General features: G+C 46.4%; 1 protein-coding gene across 3 annotated transcripts in view; it reads right to left on the reverse strand.

Annotated features, from left to right (window-relative positions):
* The window catches only part of LOC139233217 (protein FAM47E), a 66,705-nt gene that overhangs the window by 19,731 nt on the left and 28,917 nt on the right, over nucleotides 1-18,057 (reverse strand). For all 3 annotated transcript variants that reach the window (XM_070863884.1, XM_070863885.1, XM_070863883.1), the window contains one exon: nucleotides 2,449-2,604. In XM_070863884.1, coding sequence (XP_070719985.1) covers nucleotides 2,449-2,604 — 156 coding nt within the window. The remainder of the gene's footprint in view (nucleotides 1-2,448; nucleotides 2,605-18,057) is intronic.

Genomic DNA, 18,057 nt, shown 5'->3' on the forward strand with positions numbered 1-18,057 from the left:
TTGTGACAATGGCCTGGAGGTCCAAGCAGTATTCAAGCAGGTTCACCAGACTGATTCCTGGGATGGCAGGACAGACATATGAGGAGAGACTGGATCGACTGGGCCTGTATTCACTGGAGTTTAGAAGGATGAGAGGGGATCTCATAGAAACATATAAAATTCTGACGGGACTGGACAGGTTAGATGCAGGAAGAATGTTCCCGATGTTGGAGAAGTCCAGAGCCAGGGGTCACAGTCTAAGGATAAGTGGTAAGCCATTTAGGACTGAGATGAGGAGAAACTTCTTCACTCAGAGAGTTGTTAACCTGTGGAATTCCCTACCGCAGAGAGTTGTTGAGGCCAGTTCATTGGATATATTCAAGGGGAGTTAGATATGGCCCTTACAGCTAAAGGGATCAAGGGGTATGGAGAGAAAGCAGGAAAGGGGTACTGAGGTGAATGATCAGCCATGATCTTATTAAATGGTGGTGCAGGCTTGAAGGGCCAAATGGCCTATTCCTGCACCTATTTTCTATGTTTCTATGTTTCTATCATGACCGTTCTATGCTAATGAAAATATTTTCAACAAATGAAAGTAACCAGCAAGGTTGTTGGATTTGGTTTCCAAAAAAATCAACCATCATATGATTAATGTGAGACAGAGAGGACTCCTGATGTTGAGTGAAAAAGACTTGCATTTATATAGCGCTTTTCACGACCACTGGATGTTCCAAAGCGCTTTTACTGCCAATGAAGTACTTTTGAAGTGTAATCACTGTTGTAATGCAGGAAGTCCACAATATGTTTCAGAATATTACTATGGTGCTTATATTTTATCCTTATTTTAGTTCCCGTCATTGTTGATTTCTGTCTGATGGATTCCTCCTTCATTTGGAATGGTTTGGGGAAAGGAGTAGATTGTGGACCTCTCCACAGCTGCCATCAATGCCATTCTGATCACTGTTAGCGGGTGTATTGCTTTCATTTGAACTTGAATTGCTAGAGTTTTGGTCCTAGAAATTTGTCTCCGACAGTGGTGGAAAACGGGCGATATGAATGGGCGGCTGATCAGATACCGCCCGTTTTCCACCACAGCACGAGATGAATTTCTACTTCTCTATCCCTTCATTGAGATAAAGATTTCTATTGTTGTGCAGTGCTCCATACAGTGGCTAAACCCAGAATTGGCAGATTTTGCATCTTGCTTCCCAAACAGGCTAATTGGGGGAAAATTTGTATTTGTGCGATAGTGTAAAATGGGCGATAGCAAATTGGCAGTCTGTTTTACATCTTTCCTGATTTTCAGTGGAAATGTAAAATGGGCTGCTTATTCGTGAATATCTGTTTTAAACTATCGTACAAAATCAAAATACTCCCTTTGAGTTCAAACGTTTGTTAAGACTGGCAATGGAGTAAATCATTACAGGAGTTCAGTGCTCAACCAATAAAGCTACTGAGCCACTATTAACAATTACTGTTTGACTCAAAAACCTGGCATTTTCTTCTACTCCAGAAACACTAACAGAAACTCAGTCTCCTACATAGCAACAGCACTCTTTAAAAAAAACTTAGTGTATGAAACCTTTACACAACATGACACGGTGCTAAATAAATGCAAGTCTTACTTAATTTAAATTTAATCATTCCCAACTCCTGACAACAGTCTCTGTCATGTATGGTTCCCATGCCTGATCACTATTAAGTAACCCATGTGGGAAAGTGTGAACAAGATGCCCATCACAGTCAAATAGCTTCCTGACACTCCCTATCCAGGCCATGCATGAAAGATAGCCCCTTGAGCGAGGCACCAGAGGGTGGTCTGCATCCATTAAGCTGTCACCCTGCATGAGTCACTAACTCTTCTAGAGAAGAGGGGACAAAACTGGAAATAAAAATAAGTAATTCTCAATAAATGTTTATTAATCTGTAATCAGACTAACAATACATCAAATTTGAAAGTCTAATATTGACAAAATAATTAAATATATTTTGTGGGTGTGTTTGTTTGTTCGTTCACCAGGCAATCACATGCTATGGAGTTATGGCCATAAAAGGGTGTTACTAGAAAACGGCAAGAAAACCAGATACAATTAAAAGCAATTAGGTTTCCTACAATGAGAAGTACAACCAGCAGAATTTAGCATGCTACATTAGCAGAGTTTACCTTTTATTTCTGGTCCCTATTCCAAACTCTGTCTGGAGTGTTCCTTTAAATAGTGAATTCTATACAAGGGCATTTCTACTGGAAGACTATGCTATTTAAATTGGTGAAATGTAGGATTACTAAACTGATGCCACCAAGATGGATACAGGCTACTTATTCACATCAGGGATTTCTGGCTTTAATCATATGGTCTTTCTTTTTAATTGAACAGAAAAAAATTATTAGGTTGAAATGGTTTTGCGTGGGACACATTAAATCGATGACTTGGTTACACAGTTGCAAAAATAAATAAGGTAAATTACTACCCTGTCACTAGCTCCTTCAGGTAAATACAATTTGTCTTCCTCAGCCACAAAACTGGGATCTAACAGAGGTTCATCAGCTCTTCTTTTCACCCATGTCTTTGGGTCCAGATACCACGCTCCATACTTATATTTAATCCCATTTTGGTGGATGGATTTCTGTTAAAATATGAACACAAGTCAAACTGAATAAATGTTTTTCTTTGTGAATTTATAAGAAGACATGCAAGATATCTTTATAATGTAAAAGCAAAGTATTACCTTATTAAATTTACAGAGCCAGCAGTTACAAAGAAATGCACTTCATAAGAACATAAGAAACAGGAAACCTAAAAAAAAGCCTCACAAAAACATTCCCAAAGCATTGCCCATACCAACACAAATCACTCAAAAAAATTAAAAGAAAAAACAATCTTACCTTCGGAGCCCATTACTCAGCTCTTCTGAAGGGATGGTAGGACTGCCCTGATTTCCCAGGTGGTCATTTTGGGACGCATTTCTGGGCGGGCGGGTCAGGCAGGAGCTCCAACATGAGCTGGTGTGGCAACCAGGGGCGTTGCGGACCAGCACAGCTCTTCCGGGCGGTGCTGTTACGCACTGCCGCAAAACCCGATCCAAGGATCACTGTGGGGCACAGAAGACCTCATTGCCGCCATTGCTGCCGCTCCGAGGCAAAAAACAGAGTGCAGAAGACTGGAAAATCCAGCTCCAGGTGCGGTCTCACCAATGCCCTGTACAGTTGTAGTAAGACTTCACTACTTTTATACTCCATCCCCTTTGCAATAAAGGCCATCATTCCATTTGCCTTCCTAATTACTTGCTGTACCTGCATGCTAACTTTTTGTCTTTCATGTACGAGGACCCCAGATCCCTCTGTACCGCAGCATTTTGTAGTCTTTCTCCATTTAAATAATAACCAAAGTGGATAACCTCACATTTTCCCACATTTTATTCCATCTGCTTTATTTTTGGCCACTCACTTAGTCTATCTATATTCCTTTGCAGATTCTTTGTGTCCTCCTCACAACTTGCTTTCCCACCTATCTTTGTATCTGTCATGTATTCAACCAGCATTGTAACCCATGTATAATCTGACCTAAGTTGTACACTGTGAGAACAATGACCACTAGGTGGGAGACACTCCTAACCTGGATCTTCAGGTAGAAAAGGGGAAGCTCCACCCACCTTCATCACTTTGACTGCTAAGGAATAAAAGACAGGTCACAGACTGACCTTCTCTCAAGCATGGGCCTCGTGTGCATTTATACTGTATAGTAAGGACCTATCAATGGCGACGAGGATGGGATTTAAACCACGCGAGCATGGCCACTAGCAGAACAGACGAGAGGTACTGTGTTAAGGAATGGTTGGGACAGAGATTCAACATTGTTAAAGCAGCACACAGTTCTCCAGGCAGACAAGGGCAATCGGGCATGCCCCAACATGTAGTCGAACCCAGAGGGGGAGTTTGACAGAGACAATGGCAAGTTGAACGGCGATTCACGCTATTGCAAGAGACAATGTGGCCAGTAATGGGGCCATCAACACCTGTTAATGGTGCATTCAATGACAGTCACAGGGGCAGTCAGGGACGATCGACTGGCAAGGGACCTTTTGTTTCCAATAACAGCTCATGTTGGAGGCGTGGAGGCACACACTCAGCCGGAGTTTGCAGAGATAAGCAAAATACCTGCAGAAATTGCAGAAATGAACGCTGGGGGAAATCGCTGGAAGCTGAAGTTCAGCGTGTTCATGTGGAGCACGTATACAGTTCATACAACAGGACGCCACCGATAATGATGAAAGTGCTCCTCAATGGCATCCCAGTATCAATAGAGCTAGACACGGGGGCCAGCCAGTCCCTGATGGGTATCAAACAGTTCGAAAAGTTGTGGGCGTCCAAGGCCAGGAGGCCAAAATTATCGCCAATTGACGCATAGCTACGAACTTACATAAAGCAGATCATTCCGGTGCTAGGCAGCGCCACTGTAGTCGTGACCCACAAAGATTCGGAGAACAGATTGCCACTCTGGATTGTCCCAGGGGACGGTCACGCAGTACTGGGGAGGAGTTGGCTTGCTGTCATGAACTGGAAATGGGGCGATGCCAATGCAATTTCCTCTGTGGAGCGAGTATCATCCTCACAGATCCTGGACAAATTTGACTCATTATTTCAACCCGGCATCGGCACGTTCATGGGGGCCAAGGTAGTGATTCACATAAACCCGGACGCCAGGCCAGTACACCACAAGGCCAGAGCGGTGCCGTACGTGATGCGGGAAAAGATAGAAGGCGAATTGGACCGCCTGCTGAGGGAAGGCATCATCTCGTCAGTCGAATTTAGTGACTGGGCGAGCCCGATCGTGCCGGTGCTCAAGGCGAATGGGTCGGTCAGGATATGTGGTGATTCCAAGGCCACCATCAATCGGGTGTCACTCCAAGACCAGTAACCGCTACCGAGAGCAGAGGACCTCTTTGCGACGCTATCCGGTGGCAAACTTTTTTCAAAATTGGACCTGACCTCAGCTTACATGACCCAGGAGCTGGCAAGTGAGTCAAAGAAGCTGACCACCATCACGATACACAAGGGGTTGTTTGAGTACAACAGATGTCCGTTCGGGATTCGCTCGGACGCCGCGATCTTCCAACGAAATATGGAAAGCCTCCTCAAGTCGATTCCAGGGACGATGGTTTTTCAGGACGACATTCTCATCATGGGTTATGATACTGAAGAACACTTCCACAACCTGGAGGAGGTGCTACGCAGACTGGACCAGGTAGGGCTGCGACTGAAAAAGGCGATGTGCGTCTTCCTAGCTCCAGAGGTAGAATTCCTGGGGATGAGGGTAGCAGCAGACGGGATCAGCCCTACTGCGTTCAAGACGGAAGCGATCCAGAGAGCACCCAGACCCCATAACACGATGGAGCTGCGTCCGTTCCTGGGGCTCCTGAACTATTTTGGTAAGTTTCTTCCCAAATTGAGGACGCTGCTAGAGCCGTTACACGTGCTCCTACGCAAAGGTCGCGAGTGGGTCTGGGGGGACAGCCAGGAAAGGGCTTTTAATAGGACACGCAATTTGTTATGTTCCAACACTCTGTTAACACTATACGACTCATGTAAGAAACTTGTGTTAACGTGAGATGCGTCATCCTATGGTGTCGGGTGTGTGTTGCAGCATGTCAATGTCAAGAGTCAGTTACAGCCGGTAGCTTATGCCTCCAGGAGTCTGTCCCAGGCAGAAAGGGGTTACGGGATGGTAGAAAAGGAGGCGCTCGCATGTGTATATGCTGTAAAGAAAATGCACCAGTACCTGTTTGGCAGGAAATTTGAGCTGGAGACAGATCACAAACCCCTAACGTCCCTTTTGGCCGACAACAAGGCCATAAATGCAAACGCAACGGCCCGCATACAGAGATGGGCACTCACGTTAGCCGCCCATGACTATACAATTCGGCACAGACCGGGCACTGAAAACTGCGCCAATGCACTCAGCAGGCTCTCACTAGCCACCACTGAAGGGGCTACCGAGCATGCTGCTGAGATGGTCATGGCTGTTGAAGCTTTCGAAAGCGAAGGCTCACCCGTGACAGCCCGTCAGATTAAAGTCTGGACAAATAGAGACCCGCTATTGTCTCTAGTCCTGAATGGGGACTGGGCAGCCACGTACAGGGCATGCCCTGAGAAATTGAAACCATTTCACAGGCGCAAGGATGATCTCTCGATTCAGGCCGATTGCCTACTGTGGGGAAACCGCGTAGTCATGCCCCAGATGGGCAGAGAGGTGTTCATCAGAGAACTCCACAATGAGCACCCGGGCATTGTCATGATGAAGGCAATTGCCAGGTCACGCTTTTGGTGGCCAGGGATAGACGCAGATCTGGAACTTTGTGTTCGCAGGTGCAACACGTGTGCCCAGCTGGGCAATGCGCCCAGGGAAGCCCCCTTTAGCCCCTGGCCATGGCCCGCCAAGCCTTGGTCACGCATCCATCTGGACTACACAGGTCCTTTCATGGGAAAAATGTTTTTGGTTGTAGTAGACGCCGACTCCAAATGGATCGAGTGTGACATTTTAAATTCAAGCACATCCTCTGCCACGGTAGAAAGTTCGCTGCCCACGGTCTACCAGACGTCTTGGTCAGTGACAATGACCCGTGCTTCACAAGCACTGAATTCCAGGACTTCATGGCAGGCAATGGAATTAACCATGTCAGAATGGCACCGTTCAAGCCGGCCTCAAACGGCCAGGCAGAACGAGCAGTGCAGATAATCAAACAGGGGATGCTCAGAATCCAAGGGGGTTCCCTACAAAGATGCTTATCACGCCTCCTGTTGGCCTATAGATCCCGATCACACTCGCTCACAGGGGTTCCACCCGCAGAGCTACAAATGAAAAGGACGCTCAAAACCCGGCTATCCCTTATACACCCCACCGTGAAAGAAATTGTCGAGAGCAGGCGCCAGCCACAATATGACTACCATGACAGGAATGCGAAGGCGCGATGTATTGATGTAAATGATCCTGTTTTTGTCCTCAACTATGCTGCAGGGCCCAAATGGCTCGCAGGCACTGTGATTGCCAAAGAGGGAAATAGGATTCTGGTAGTTAAACTTATCAATGGACAAATATGCTGCAAACACGTGGATCAAACAAAAAGGAGGTTCAGCAACCCCATAGAAGCAGAGGAAGAACACGATATAGAGTTCACTCCACCACAGGTGACCGAACACCGGAACCAAAGGGAGGAGAACCCAATCACTGTGGACGGTCTGGATAGGCCTGGCACCGAAAACAGCAGACACTCAGGCCAGCGCCCAACAACCAGAGCCCCAACTCAGGTGCTCTACAAGGGAGCGTAAACCACCAGAGAGACTCAACCTGTGATCCCAATAAGACTTTGCGGGGGAGGTGATGTCATGTATTCAACCAGCATTGTAACCTATGTATAATCTGACCTAAGTTGTACATTGTGAGAACAATGACCACTAGGTGGGAGACACTCTTAACCTGGACCTTCAGGTACAAAAGGGGAAGCTCCACCCACCTTCATCACTTGAGTGCTAAGGAATAAAGGACAGATCACAGACTGACCTTCTCTCAAGCATGGGCCTCATGTGCATTTATACTGTATAGTAAGGACCTATCAGTAGCATCAGCAAATTTGGCTACAGTACAGTCGGTCCCTTCATCTGAGTCATTAATATAGATTGTAAATAGTTGAGGCCCCTGCAGTGATCCCTGTGGCACCCCACTAGTTATAGTTTGCCAACCTGAAAATGACCCATTTATCCCGACTCTCTTGTTTTCTGTTAGTTAGCCAATCCTTTATCCATGCTAATATATTACCCCCAACCCTGTGAGCTCTTATCTTGTGCAGTAACCTTTTATGTGGCACCTTATTGAATGCCTTCTGGAAATCAAAATACACTACATCTACTGGTTCCCCTTTATCCACTCTGCTTATTACATCCTCAACAAATTCTAGCAAATTTGTCAAACACAAATTCCTTTTCATAAAACCATGCTGACTCTGCTTGATTGTATTATGATTTTCTAAATGTCCTGCTACTACTTTCTTAATAATGGACTCCAGCATTTTCCCAATGACAGATGTGAGGCTAACTGGTCTATAGTTTCCTGCTTTCTGTCTCCCTCCTTTCTTGAATAGGTGCATTACATTTGCAGTTTCCCAATCTGTTGGGACCTCCCCAGATACCAGGGAATTTTGATAGATTATAACCAATGCATCCACTATCTCTGCATCCACTTCTTTTAAGACTCTAGGAAGCAGGCCATCAGGTCCAAGGGACTTCTCCACCTTTAGTCCCATTAGTTTGCCTAGTACTTTTTCTCTAGTGATAGTGATTGTTTTACGTTCCTCCCTCCCTGTAGCCCCTTGATTATCTATTATTATTGGGATGCTTTTAGTGTCTTCTACCGTGAAGACCGATACAAAATATTTGTTCAAAGTCTCTGCCATTTCCCTGTTTCCCATGATTAATTCCCTGGTCTCATCCTCTACAGGGCCAACGTTTACTTTAGCTACCCTCTTCCTTTTTAGATACCTTAGAAGCTCTTACTGTCTATTTTTATATTTCTTGTTAGTTTACTCTCATAAGCTATCTTTTCCCTCTTTATTTTTTTTTTAGTTCTTCTTTGCTGGTTTCTAAAAAATTCCCAATTCTCTGGCCTACCATTAATCTTTGCAACATTGTATGCCTTTATTTTCAATTTGATACCATCTTTAACTTCCTTAGTTAACCACAGATGGTTCATCCTTCTCTTAAGATGTTCTCTTTCTCACTGGAACGTATCTTTGCTGAGTATTACAAAATATATCCCTTAGTGTCTGCCACTGCTTACCTACCGTCTTACCCTTTAATCTATTTTCCCAGTCCACTTTAGCCAACTCTGTCTTCATACCTTTGTAATTGCCTTTACTTAAGTTCAGGACATTAGTTTGCGAGCCAAGTTTCTCACCCTCAAATTGAATTTGTAATTCTAACATGCTATAATCACTCTTTCCTAGAGGATCCTTTACTATGAGATCATTAATTAATCATATCTCATTACAAATTACCAGATCTAAAATAGCCTGCTCCCTGTTTGGTTCCATAACATATTGTTCAAAGAAACCATCCCGAATACACTCTATGAACTCATCCTCAAGGCTACCTTAGCCAATTTGATTTGTCCAATCTATATGAAGATTAAAATTACCCATGATTAATGCAGTACCTTTCTTACAAGCCCCCATTATTTCTTGATTTATACTCTGTCCTACAGTGTAGCTACTGTTAGGGGGCCTATAGACTACTCCCACCAGTGACTTATTTCCCTTATTATTTCTTATCTCCACCCAAGCTGATTCTACATCTTGATCTTCTGAGCCAATATAGTTTCTCACAACTGCACTGATCTCATTCTTTATTAATAGAGCTACCCCACCTCCTTTACCTTTCTGCCAATCCTTCTGAAATGTCAAATACTCCTGAATATTCAGTTCCCAGCCTTGGTCACTTTGCAGCCACTTCTCTGTAATGACTATCAGATCATACCCATTTATTTCTATTTGTGCTGTCAACTCATCTATCTTGTTACGAATGCTGTGTGCATGCAGATAAAGAGCTTTTAAATTTGTCTTTTTACTATTTTTCCCTACTCTGACTTTACTTTCTGGTGCATGCTTATGTTTGAACACTCTGTTCCTTCCTTTCACATTCTGGTTATCATTACCCCTGTTGTTACCCTGCACTATTGCCTTCTCCTTTCTATTTGACTTTTAAAATTTCCCCTCACCTGAACCCTCTCCACGCACTGCCCCCCCCCCCCCCCCCCACACACACTATTTAGTTTAAAGCCTGAATCACAGCCCTAGTTATTCGATTCACCAGGACACTGGTCTCAGCATGGTTTAAGTGAAGCCCGTCCCAACAGAACATCTCCCTCTTTCCCCAGTACTGGTGCCAGTGCCCCATGAATCGAAACCCATTTCTCCCACACCAATCTTTGAGCCACGCATTCATCTCTCTGATCTTATAGACCCTATACCAATTTGCTTGTGGCTCAGATAGTAATCCAGAGATTATCATCTTTGTGGTTCTGCTTTTTAATTTAGCTGCGAGCTGCTCATACTCCCTCAGCAGAACCTCTTTCTTTGTTCTACCTATGTTGTTGGTACCTACGTGGACCCCGACAACTGGATCTTTCCCCTTCCCACTCCAAGTTCCTCTCCAGCCCAGAGATGTCCTTAACCCTGGCACCGGGCAACACAGCCTTCGGGACTCATGCTCTAGGTTGCAGAGAACAGTATCTACCCCCCCTAACTATGCTGTCCCCTCCCACTACTGCATTTCTTTTTACTCCCCCAACTTGAATGGCCCCCTGTACTACGGTGCTGTGGTCAGTTTGGTCATCCTTCCTGCTCTCGCCGCTGGTCTCGGGTGCTCCTCTTTAAGTTCCCCACTGCTCCCGCTTCAAAACAATACATACCATTTTGTCTTTGTACAAGAACATGGTTAGGCATCATGTAGAATATGGTGTCCCTTTCGGTCCCCTCACATGGTGGGGGATATTGAGCCTTTGGTAACGATTGATTCCATGTTTAGAACACCTTAGCTACCCAGGCTTAAACAGCAAGCTCTGTATGCTTTAGAGACGTGTAGACTCAAGGGCAATTTGATTAAGGTTTATAAATGAAGGGACTATATGGTGTTTGTATGAACGAATCATTTTAACTGGATAGGTAAGGGAGGACCAGGGATCATGCTTACAAGTTATGCACGGACAGAACTAGGTTGGATGTTAGGCGGTTCTTCTTTGCCCAGTAAATAGCAATCCTGTTGCTAGCTTGTGTGGTAAATAGGGATTTGTTGCATATTTTCAAAAGAGAGCTGAAGTGGTTTCTAGCTGAGGGTGGAGATCATCCCGTACAAGAGATAAATATCCTGTAATATAAATCAAGGCCATTGTGATCTTCTGGACTAGTTTTGAACAACTAACAGGATTGGGGAAGAATTTTCCAGATTTCCCCCCCTAATTGGCCTGGGTTTTTATTTGGTTTTTCACATTTCTCAGAAGTTTACATGGCTCCAGGTGAGTAGGGAGCAATGTTCCCTTTAAGCTGTGTGGCCGTGCAGTGTTCCAGGAGTTCCGCACAGTCGGCTTGCAAACAGAAAAAACGTGTATGCGTAGTATTTTGAATGGGCCGCCTGGCCCCAAAATAAATTATAGGGAACATCGGTAGGGAGTATCTGTATTGTGATATACAAGGCATCATAACTATGTGGGACAGGCTAGATGGACCAACCTGTCTTTTCCTGCCCAATGTTTTCATATGTTCTCTTCCATTTCTTTCAACATATGTCCCATTTATATTTGTTTGCAGAATAAGTCTGCTAGGAGCAATGTTTGCCTTGCAATCCCATGCAAAGGTTCAGTTTGGGATCCCTACATTTTACTGGACAGTGATACTAAATACTACCTACTTAATCTGGTGTCATCTGAGAAGAGAAAAGTATTCTCTGGAAGAGCCTTCAACCAAACATTAATCTTTCTCTTGAACTATTGATTGAGCCACTGCATAAATTCCAGCATTTGTTGGTTTAACTGCAAAGAGTAGAGTTCTAACTAGCTGACATTTTTGCAGCCTGATTCATTTTCACAATCATTTCTTAAATGAATGGGTCTGAGTGCTACCCAGCAGCATGGGTGTGAGAAGGGAAATAAAGAACTGCCAGCAGTATGGGGATGGAAGGAACGGGTTGTGCGTTTAATCACCGAGTCTAGATGTGAAATTTCAGCTTGAGGTATTGGCATAACCTGGCCTAATAAAGCAAGCACAGAGACTAGCAACTCATTGTTCTACCCACATATATTACAAGCACCATCTTGCATCGCTAGGTTGCCTTGAAGTGCTTCACAAACACGTTGAGGTACACTGACCATTGGGCGGATGGGTACCGTAATCAGAATGCCATGGCTGGGTTGAGCGCCACCTTGTGTTTGCAAGCCTTATCTAAATAACTTAGGGACAAAATTGCCCCTTTTAACAATGGGAGTTAGCGCCTCTGGGAGGTGCTAACGGGGCGCAAAATGTTTTTTGCCCGGGTGCACTGCAAAAATCGGCCCACCCCCCATGGAATTGAGTGGGGGGTTTGCAGAGGTGCTATAAGGTAGCACCCCGCTCCTGCCAGGAACGCCCCGCTGGGTTGTGTGCGGTGATGATGACATCATCGGCATGCGCATCGCCCCCTTACTGCCCCAGAAGGTAAATGCCCTGTGCAATCTACCTTGGCGCCTAGCGATGACAACGACAGCTCAGCTGTAGTTGCAGTCGGGAACCGGATGGAGCAGCGCTATTTAAAGACGCCAGCTTGCAAACTATTTTCCGTCGGCCATTGCTTTTTTCTGCTTTCCAACAGTTAGGCAGAGTGGCTCGAGGACCGATAACAGTGATTTTTATCTCAGAGTCTTCTGCCTCCTAACTTTTCAACTGTACAACTCATGGCAGTTTTGAAGTTCAACCATTTCTGTCACTTCATGGGAACGTTACTGCCAGAGCACGCTTAGACAAAGACAAAGGCACCACCAATTACAGAGTGAAAGGCAAAGACAAAAGGCTCCATTTTCCACAAAGCATTTTTCTGGTGTACTTGAAGCCCGATTTTTGGGGTCTCGCTCTCTCGGGAAAATTGAGCACAAGGAGAGGGAACACCACAGGGAGAAGGCCACGGAACAGGCCACAGGGAGAGGGAGAGACAGGCAGCAGGACATGGAGAATCAGGGGCAGCAGCACAGGGAGAACCAGGGGCAGCAGCACAGGGAGAACCAGAGGCAGCAGCATAGGGAGAACCAGGGGCAGCAGGACAGGGAGAATCAGGGGCAGCAGCACAGGGAGAACCAGAGGCAGCAGCACAGGGAGAATCAGGGGCAGCAGCATAGGGAGAACCAGAGGCAGCAGCACAGGGAGAACCAGGGGCAGCAGCACAGGGAGAATCAGGGGCAGCAGCATAGGGAGAACCACAGTAACATGTTGCCAGAGGAAGAAGGTGCCACAGGGCTGGCAAAAGGAGGCCTTACTCTCCCATGGTATTCTGGCAGCAGTTCTCCTACATCAATTTCACGGAGGAGCAATGTGTGTAAAGGCTGCATTTCAGCAAGGATGTGGTCACAGAGCTCTGCCATCTGCTGCAACCAGACCTCAAGCTTCATACCAGGGTGAGAATGGCTCTTTCAGTGGCAGTCACGGTCACCAGCGCGCTAAATTTCTCCGCCAATGGATCTTTCCAGGGAGCAACAGGAGACATCTGCAACATCTCCCAGCTTGCCATTCTTTGCTCCATCCATGAGGTCACAGATGCTTTGTACAGGAGGAGGGAGGGACTATATCTCCTTCCTCATGAGCAGCAAGAAGCAGCACGAGCTTGCATGTGGCTTTGCCAGGATAGTGGGCTTCCCCATGGTGCAGGATGCCATTGACTGCACCCACCTTGCATCACAATCCTGAGATTTTCCGTAATCGCAAAGGCTACTACTCATTGAATGTCCAGTTGGTGTGTGACCGCACACACAGAATACCACTGTGAATGCCTGCTATTCTGGCAGCAGCCACGTCACCTTCATCCTGCACCAGATGGTGTGCCAGCTCTGTTCCAGCCCCCAAATGAAGCTCACAGCTGGCTGCTCAGAGACAAGGGCTATCTGCTCACCACCTGGCTCATGTTTCCCCTCTGCAACCCCAGCACTCCTGCCCAGCACTCGTACAATGAGAGCCATGCTGCCATCAGGAACATCATTGAGCAGACCATCCGAGTGCTGAAGCACTAGGGATGAGTCCTGCAGTACTCCCCTGAGCGGGTGTCCCTATTCGTCGTAAGCTACTGCATGCTGCACAACCTGGCCATCATGAGGGCACAACCATTGCCACCAGGCATAGCCGCACCACCTCAGGAGAAGGAGGAGGACCAGGAGGAGGAGCAGGAGGAGGAGCAACAGCAGGAGGACGAGGAGGAGCAACAGCAGCAACAGCCGCGATGGAGGAGGCAGCGACTCCATCTATTCTAATATTCCTCCGCAGTATGTCTCCTGTGGTTGCAGCATGGCAGGTGGAAGGCTGCTGAGTGTCAGGGCCAGAGACTATAGATGGCCTTGCAGGACACTGTTGATCAGCGAGAGGTCTGAAAGGCCCTGCTGTAGACTGCACCAACTCAGGCTGGGCGGCAGCAGTCTGGGTGACAGCCAGTGACAAGTGCAATGGCAGAGTGGCAGTGGTGCAATTAGAAATGTTGTCATCCTGAGAGAGGACAGCAGGTTCCTGCTCCACTGACACACTGCCACTCCCCCAGGGCAGTACCTCAGCATCCCCACCAATCTGCTGCAGGACACATTGCTGGGCTGCTGCGACACTGTGAGATCCCCGGTCGACTGTGGTGGACACAGCGACAATGGCAGCAGTCAGAGCTTGCGTGGGATGCAGCTGAGACTGCATGAGAGCAGTCCATGCAAGCAACTATTGACTCCATTACGGCACCAAGACATTGCATTGCTTCTGCCTGTGCCGCAATGGAAGCTGCCACGTCGCCCATGACATACATCATGAGATCTGGATCTGCAAGGTCTCTCTGGGAGTCCACCACTGTCTGCACACTGGCAGTGATGAACTCCATGGTGTGCGCGGAGCTGTGTACAATGCAGGAGGCGGAATAGCCACACTCCTTACCACTTCTAACAGGCTCTCGGGCACCCTTGCCATTGCACCTATCACGTCGAAGCGCATGGCCATCACCCTTTGTGTGAACACCTCCCCATCGAGGTCCTCATCCGAGTCCTGTGCAGCAGAACTCGCGTGCGAACTCATCCTCCGGGGAGATGGCTCCCGAGGTTCCCTTTCCCCTTGACCGTGCTGCAGCCCGCTAGGCTCTGGTGCATTACCCACTGCAGACCCCTGTACTAAGCTAACCTCTAAAGAGTGCGTAATGCCAGTATCTGAGCTGGTGCCTGCAAGTGAGAAAAGCAGCGACGCGATGCTTGGTTCCTCCTCCTCCTCCCTCTCCTCATCCTTGTCCCCTCGTGACTCAGGTACAAGCTGCTCATCTGCTGCATGATTATCTGAAAGCATAAATGGCACAAGAGTTGCGTTAAGGTGAGAGCATGGGGGCAGGAATGGAGCAAGGAAGGCAGACAGTATGAGGAACTGGAAAGTGATAAGGCCTTCTGGTTTAACAGGGAAGTGGGATGAGAAGAGGGGATAAAGATACCACTGTTGCCATCAGTGGGCTCGATGTCTCTGCCGGTCACAGCACCCACCACCTGCGGGCCAATGAGCCGCAGCATCGCTCCTCCAGGTTAGTGAGCTGGCACAGTTCAGCTTCTCCCCTCCAGTCCACTGCTGCTCCATTCTGTTGTGTGCCATCTTGGTCTGCAAGAGAAAGGAACCTGTGTGAGTAAGAATCGTTATGTATGTGTAGGTAAGCCTGCCATGGTTATATAGCTGTGAATATAGGCAAGGTGTGAAATGAGGATGTGACTGTGAGTTGGCACAGGTGGTTGGTAGTTGCCTGCTGGGTTAAGTGCTGGTTTGCAGAGTGTACACAGACAGAGGCTCAGAGGCTGGTATGTAAAAGTTGTGCAAACATATAATGTTGGAAAGTGTGAGGTCATGCTCTTTGGCAGAAAAAAATCAAAGAGCAAGTTATTATTTAAATGGAGAAAGATTGCAAAGTGCTGCAGTACAGTGGGCCTGGGGGTACTTGTGCATGAAACACAAAAGGTTAGTATGCAGGTACAGCAAGTGATCAGGAAGGCCAATGGAATCTTGGCCTCTATTGCAAAAGGGATGGAGTATAAAAGCAGGGAAGTCTTGCGACAGTTATACAGGGAATACTGCGTGTAGTTTTGGTTTCCATATTTATGGAAGGATATACTTGCTTTGGGGGCAGTTCAGAGAAGGTTCACTAGATTGATTCCAGAGATGAGGGGGTTGACCTATGGGGAAAGATTGAGTAGGTTGGGCCTCTACTCATTGGAATTCAGAAAATTGAGAGGTGATTTTATCAAAATGTATAAGATTATGAGGGGGCTTGACAAGGTGAATGCAGAGAAAATGTTTCCACTGATGGGGGAGACTAGAACTAAGGGGCATAATCATAGGATAAGGGGCCATCCATTTAAAACTGAGACGAGGAGAAATTTCTTTTCTCAGAGGGTTGTAAATCTGTGGAATTCGCTGCCTCAGAGAGCTGTGGAAGCTGGGTCATTGATTAAATTTAAGACAGAGATAGACAATTTCTTAACCAATAAGGAAATAAGGGGTTATGGGGAGCGGGCACGGAAGTGGACCTGAGTCCATGATCGGATCAGCCAAGATCGCATAATATGGCGGAGCAGGCTCGAGGGGCCGTATGGCTTACTCCTGCTCCTATTACTTATGTTCTTATGATCTATGTACTCATCTTGACCACCCGACTGAGGTCGTTGAATTTCTTGTGACACTGTGTTTGGCTTCTGTCAATCACAGTGTTTTGGCCTACACCTCCATGGTCACCTATGCTCACATGGCCCTAAAAACCTGCGGTGTTGGTCTTCTCCCAGATGGAGGAAACAGTGCATCCCTCTGTCTCTCCACTGCTCCCACCAATGTCTCCAATGCCAGGTCATTGAAAGTCCTGCCAAGAGGTATTGGAGCAGCAATCGCAGACTTTTCTTGCAGCTATCATTCAACTCCAGCAATGATAAAAATGACCAGGTGCTGCGTGAAACAACATTCCCTTTAAAGAACTGGAATGAGCAGCAGGCTGATTATCGCTGAATGAAAGTCAGCTGAAATTGGGTGCAGCTCTGATAATAGCGCCCCCTGCAGTGCCCCATTGAGGCCATTAGCACCTCTGATACTGCCTCCCTTCATTTTGAGGTGAAAATACCCAATTTCCCACATTTTTCCAGCCCATCTTGCCGGGCGTTAAATGTTCAAACAAATAAAACTCCCAAACGCGTCGCTACCTAATTTCACCCCCTTAAGTGTTAAACATTTCGATAGAGTAAATAAACAGAGACTGTTTCTCATGACCGAAGGGCGATAGTCAGAGGGCACAGATTTAAGGTGATTAGCAAAAGAACCAGAGGCAACATGAGGGCAAACCTTTTTTTTTACACAAGTGGCTAGGATTTGGATAACACTGCCCGGTAGGTTAGTGGATACAGATTAAATCGCAGCTTTTAAAAGGGAATTGGATAAATACTTGAAGGAGAACAAAATTGCAGGCATACTTGGAAAGAGCAGCGAGTGGGACTAACTGGATTGTTCTTCGACAGAGCCAGGGCAGACTCGTTGGGCCAAATAGCCTCCTTCTGTGCTGTACTATTCTATGATTCTATGAGATAGCGAACTCCCCAATAAGATGGAAAAGGAAGGAATGGGAGATAGAGAACTCCCAGCAGCATGGGAAGACCACTCAACCCAACCAGATTGCGTTGGCATTTACGTTCCACTCAAGAAAATAATTCGAATCACATTTACCCATCCCTTCAACCCCATTTCCTTCATGCAATTATCCAATCTAATCTTGAATATTGACATTGTTTCTGCCTTAACCACTAACCTTGGAAGTGAATTCCATAACCTCAGAATTCCCATGTAAAGAAGTTTCTCCAACTCTCTGTTCTAAATCTCTCGCATTCAATCGTGTACCTAAGGCTTCTTGTTCTTGACCCCTATTGGGAGCAGTCTGCTTCTATCTATCCTATCCCATTCTTTCAGGTCCTGAGAACATCTTGGTCCTGTACACGATTGGCAGCACAAGAATGTGCTCTAATGAAGCCTCTAAAGTTCGAGCTCCTCTCATTCTCATCTTCTATTAATTTTAAAATAGTAATGTATGTGCCTGGCTCCTCAGAAGTGGGGCGGCATTCACCTGCAAGAAATCATGATCCTGAGGCAGAAAGAGTGAGACTCCCATTAAATGCAGAAGAGTTGATCGGCTTCACAATCACCTCACTTAAAGGAGAAACATTTAACCAGAAAAGTGTACAGAATACTTAACTGGTAGTGTGTTTTCTTGGATCGGGCAGCTCTGAACTGGCTCTTAGGTTTGTCCAAAGTTGCATCTTCCATTAA

This window comes from Pristiophorus japonicus, chromosome 2 (genome assembly GCF_044704955.1).
Source record: "Pristiophorus japonicus isolate sPriJap1 chromosome 2, sPriJap1.hap1, whole genome shotgun sequence".
Lineage (NCBI taxonomy): Eukaryota > Metazoa > Chordata > Chondrichthyes > Pristiophoridae > Pristiophorus > Pristiophorus japonicus.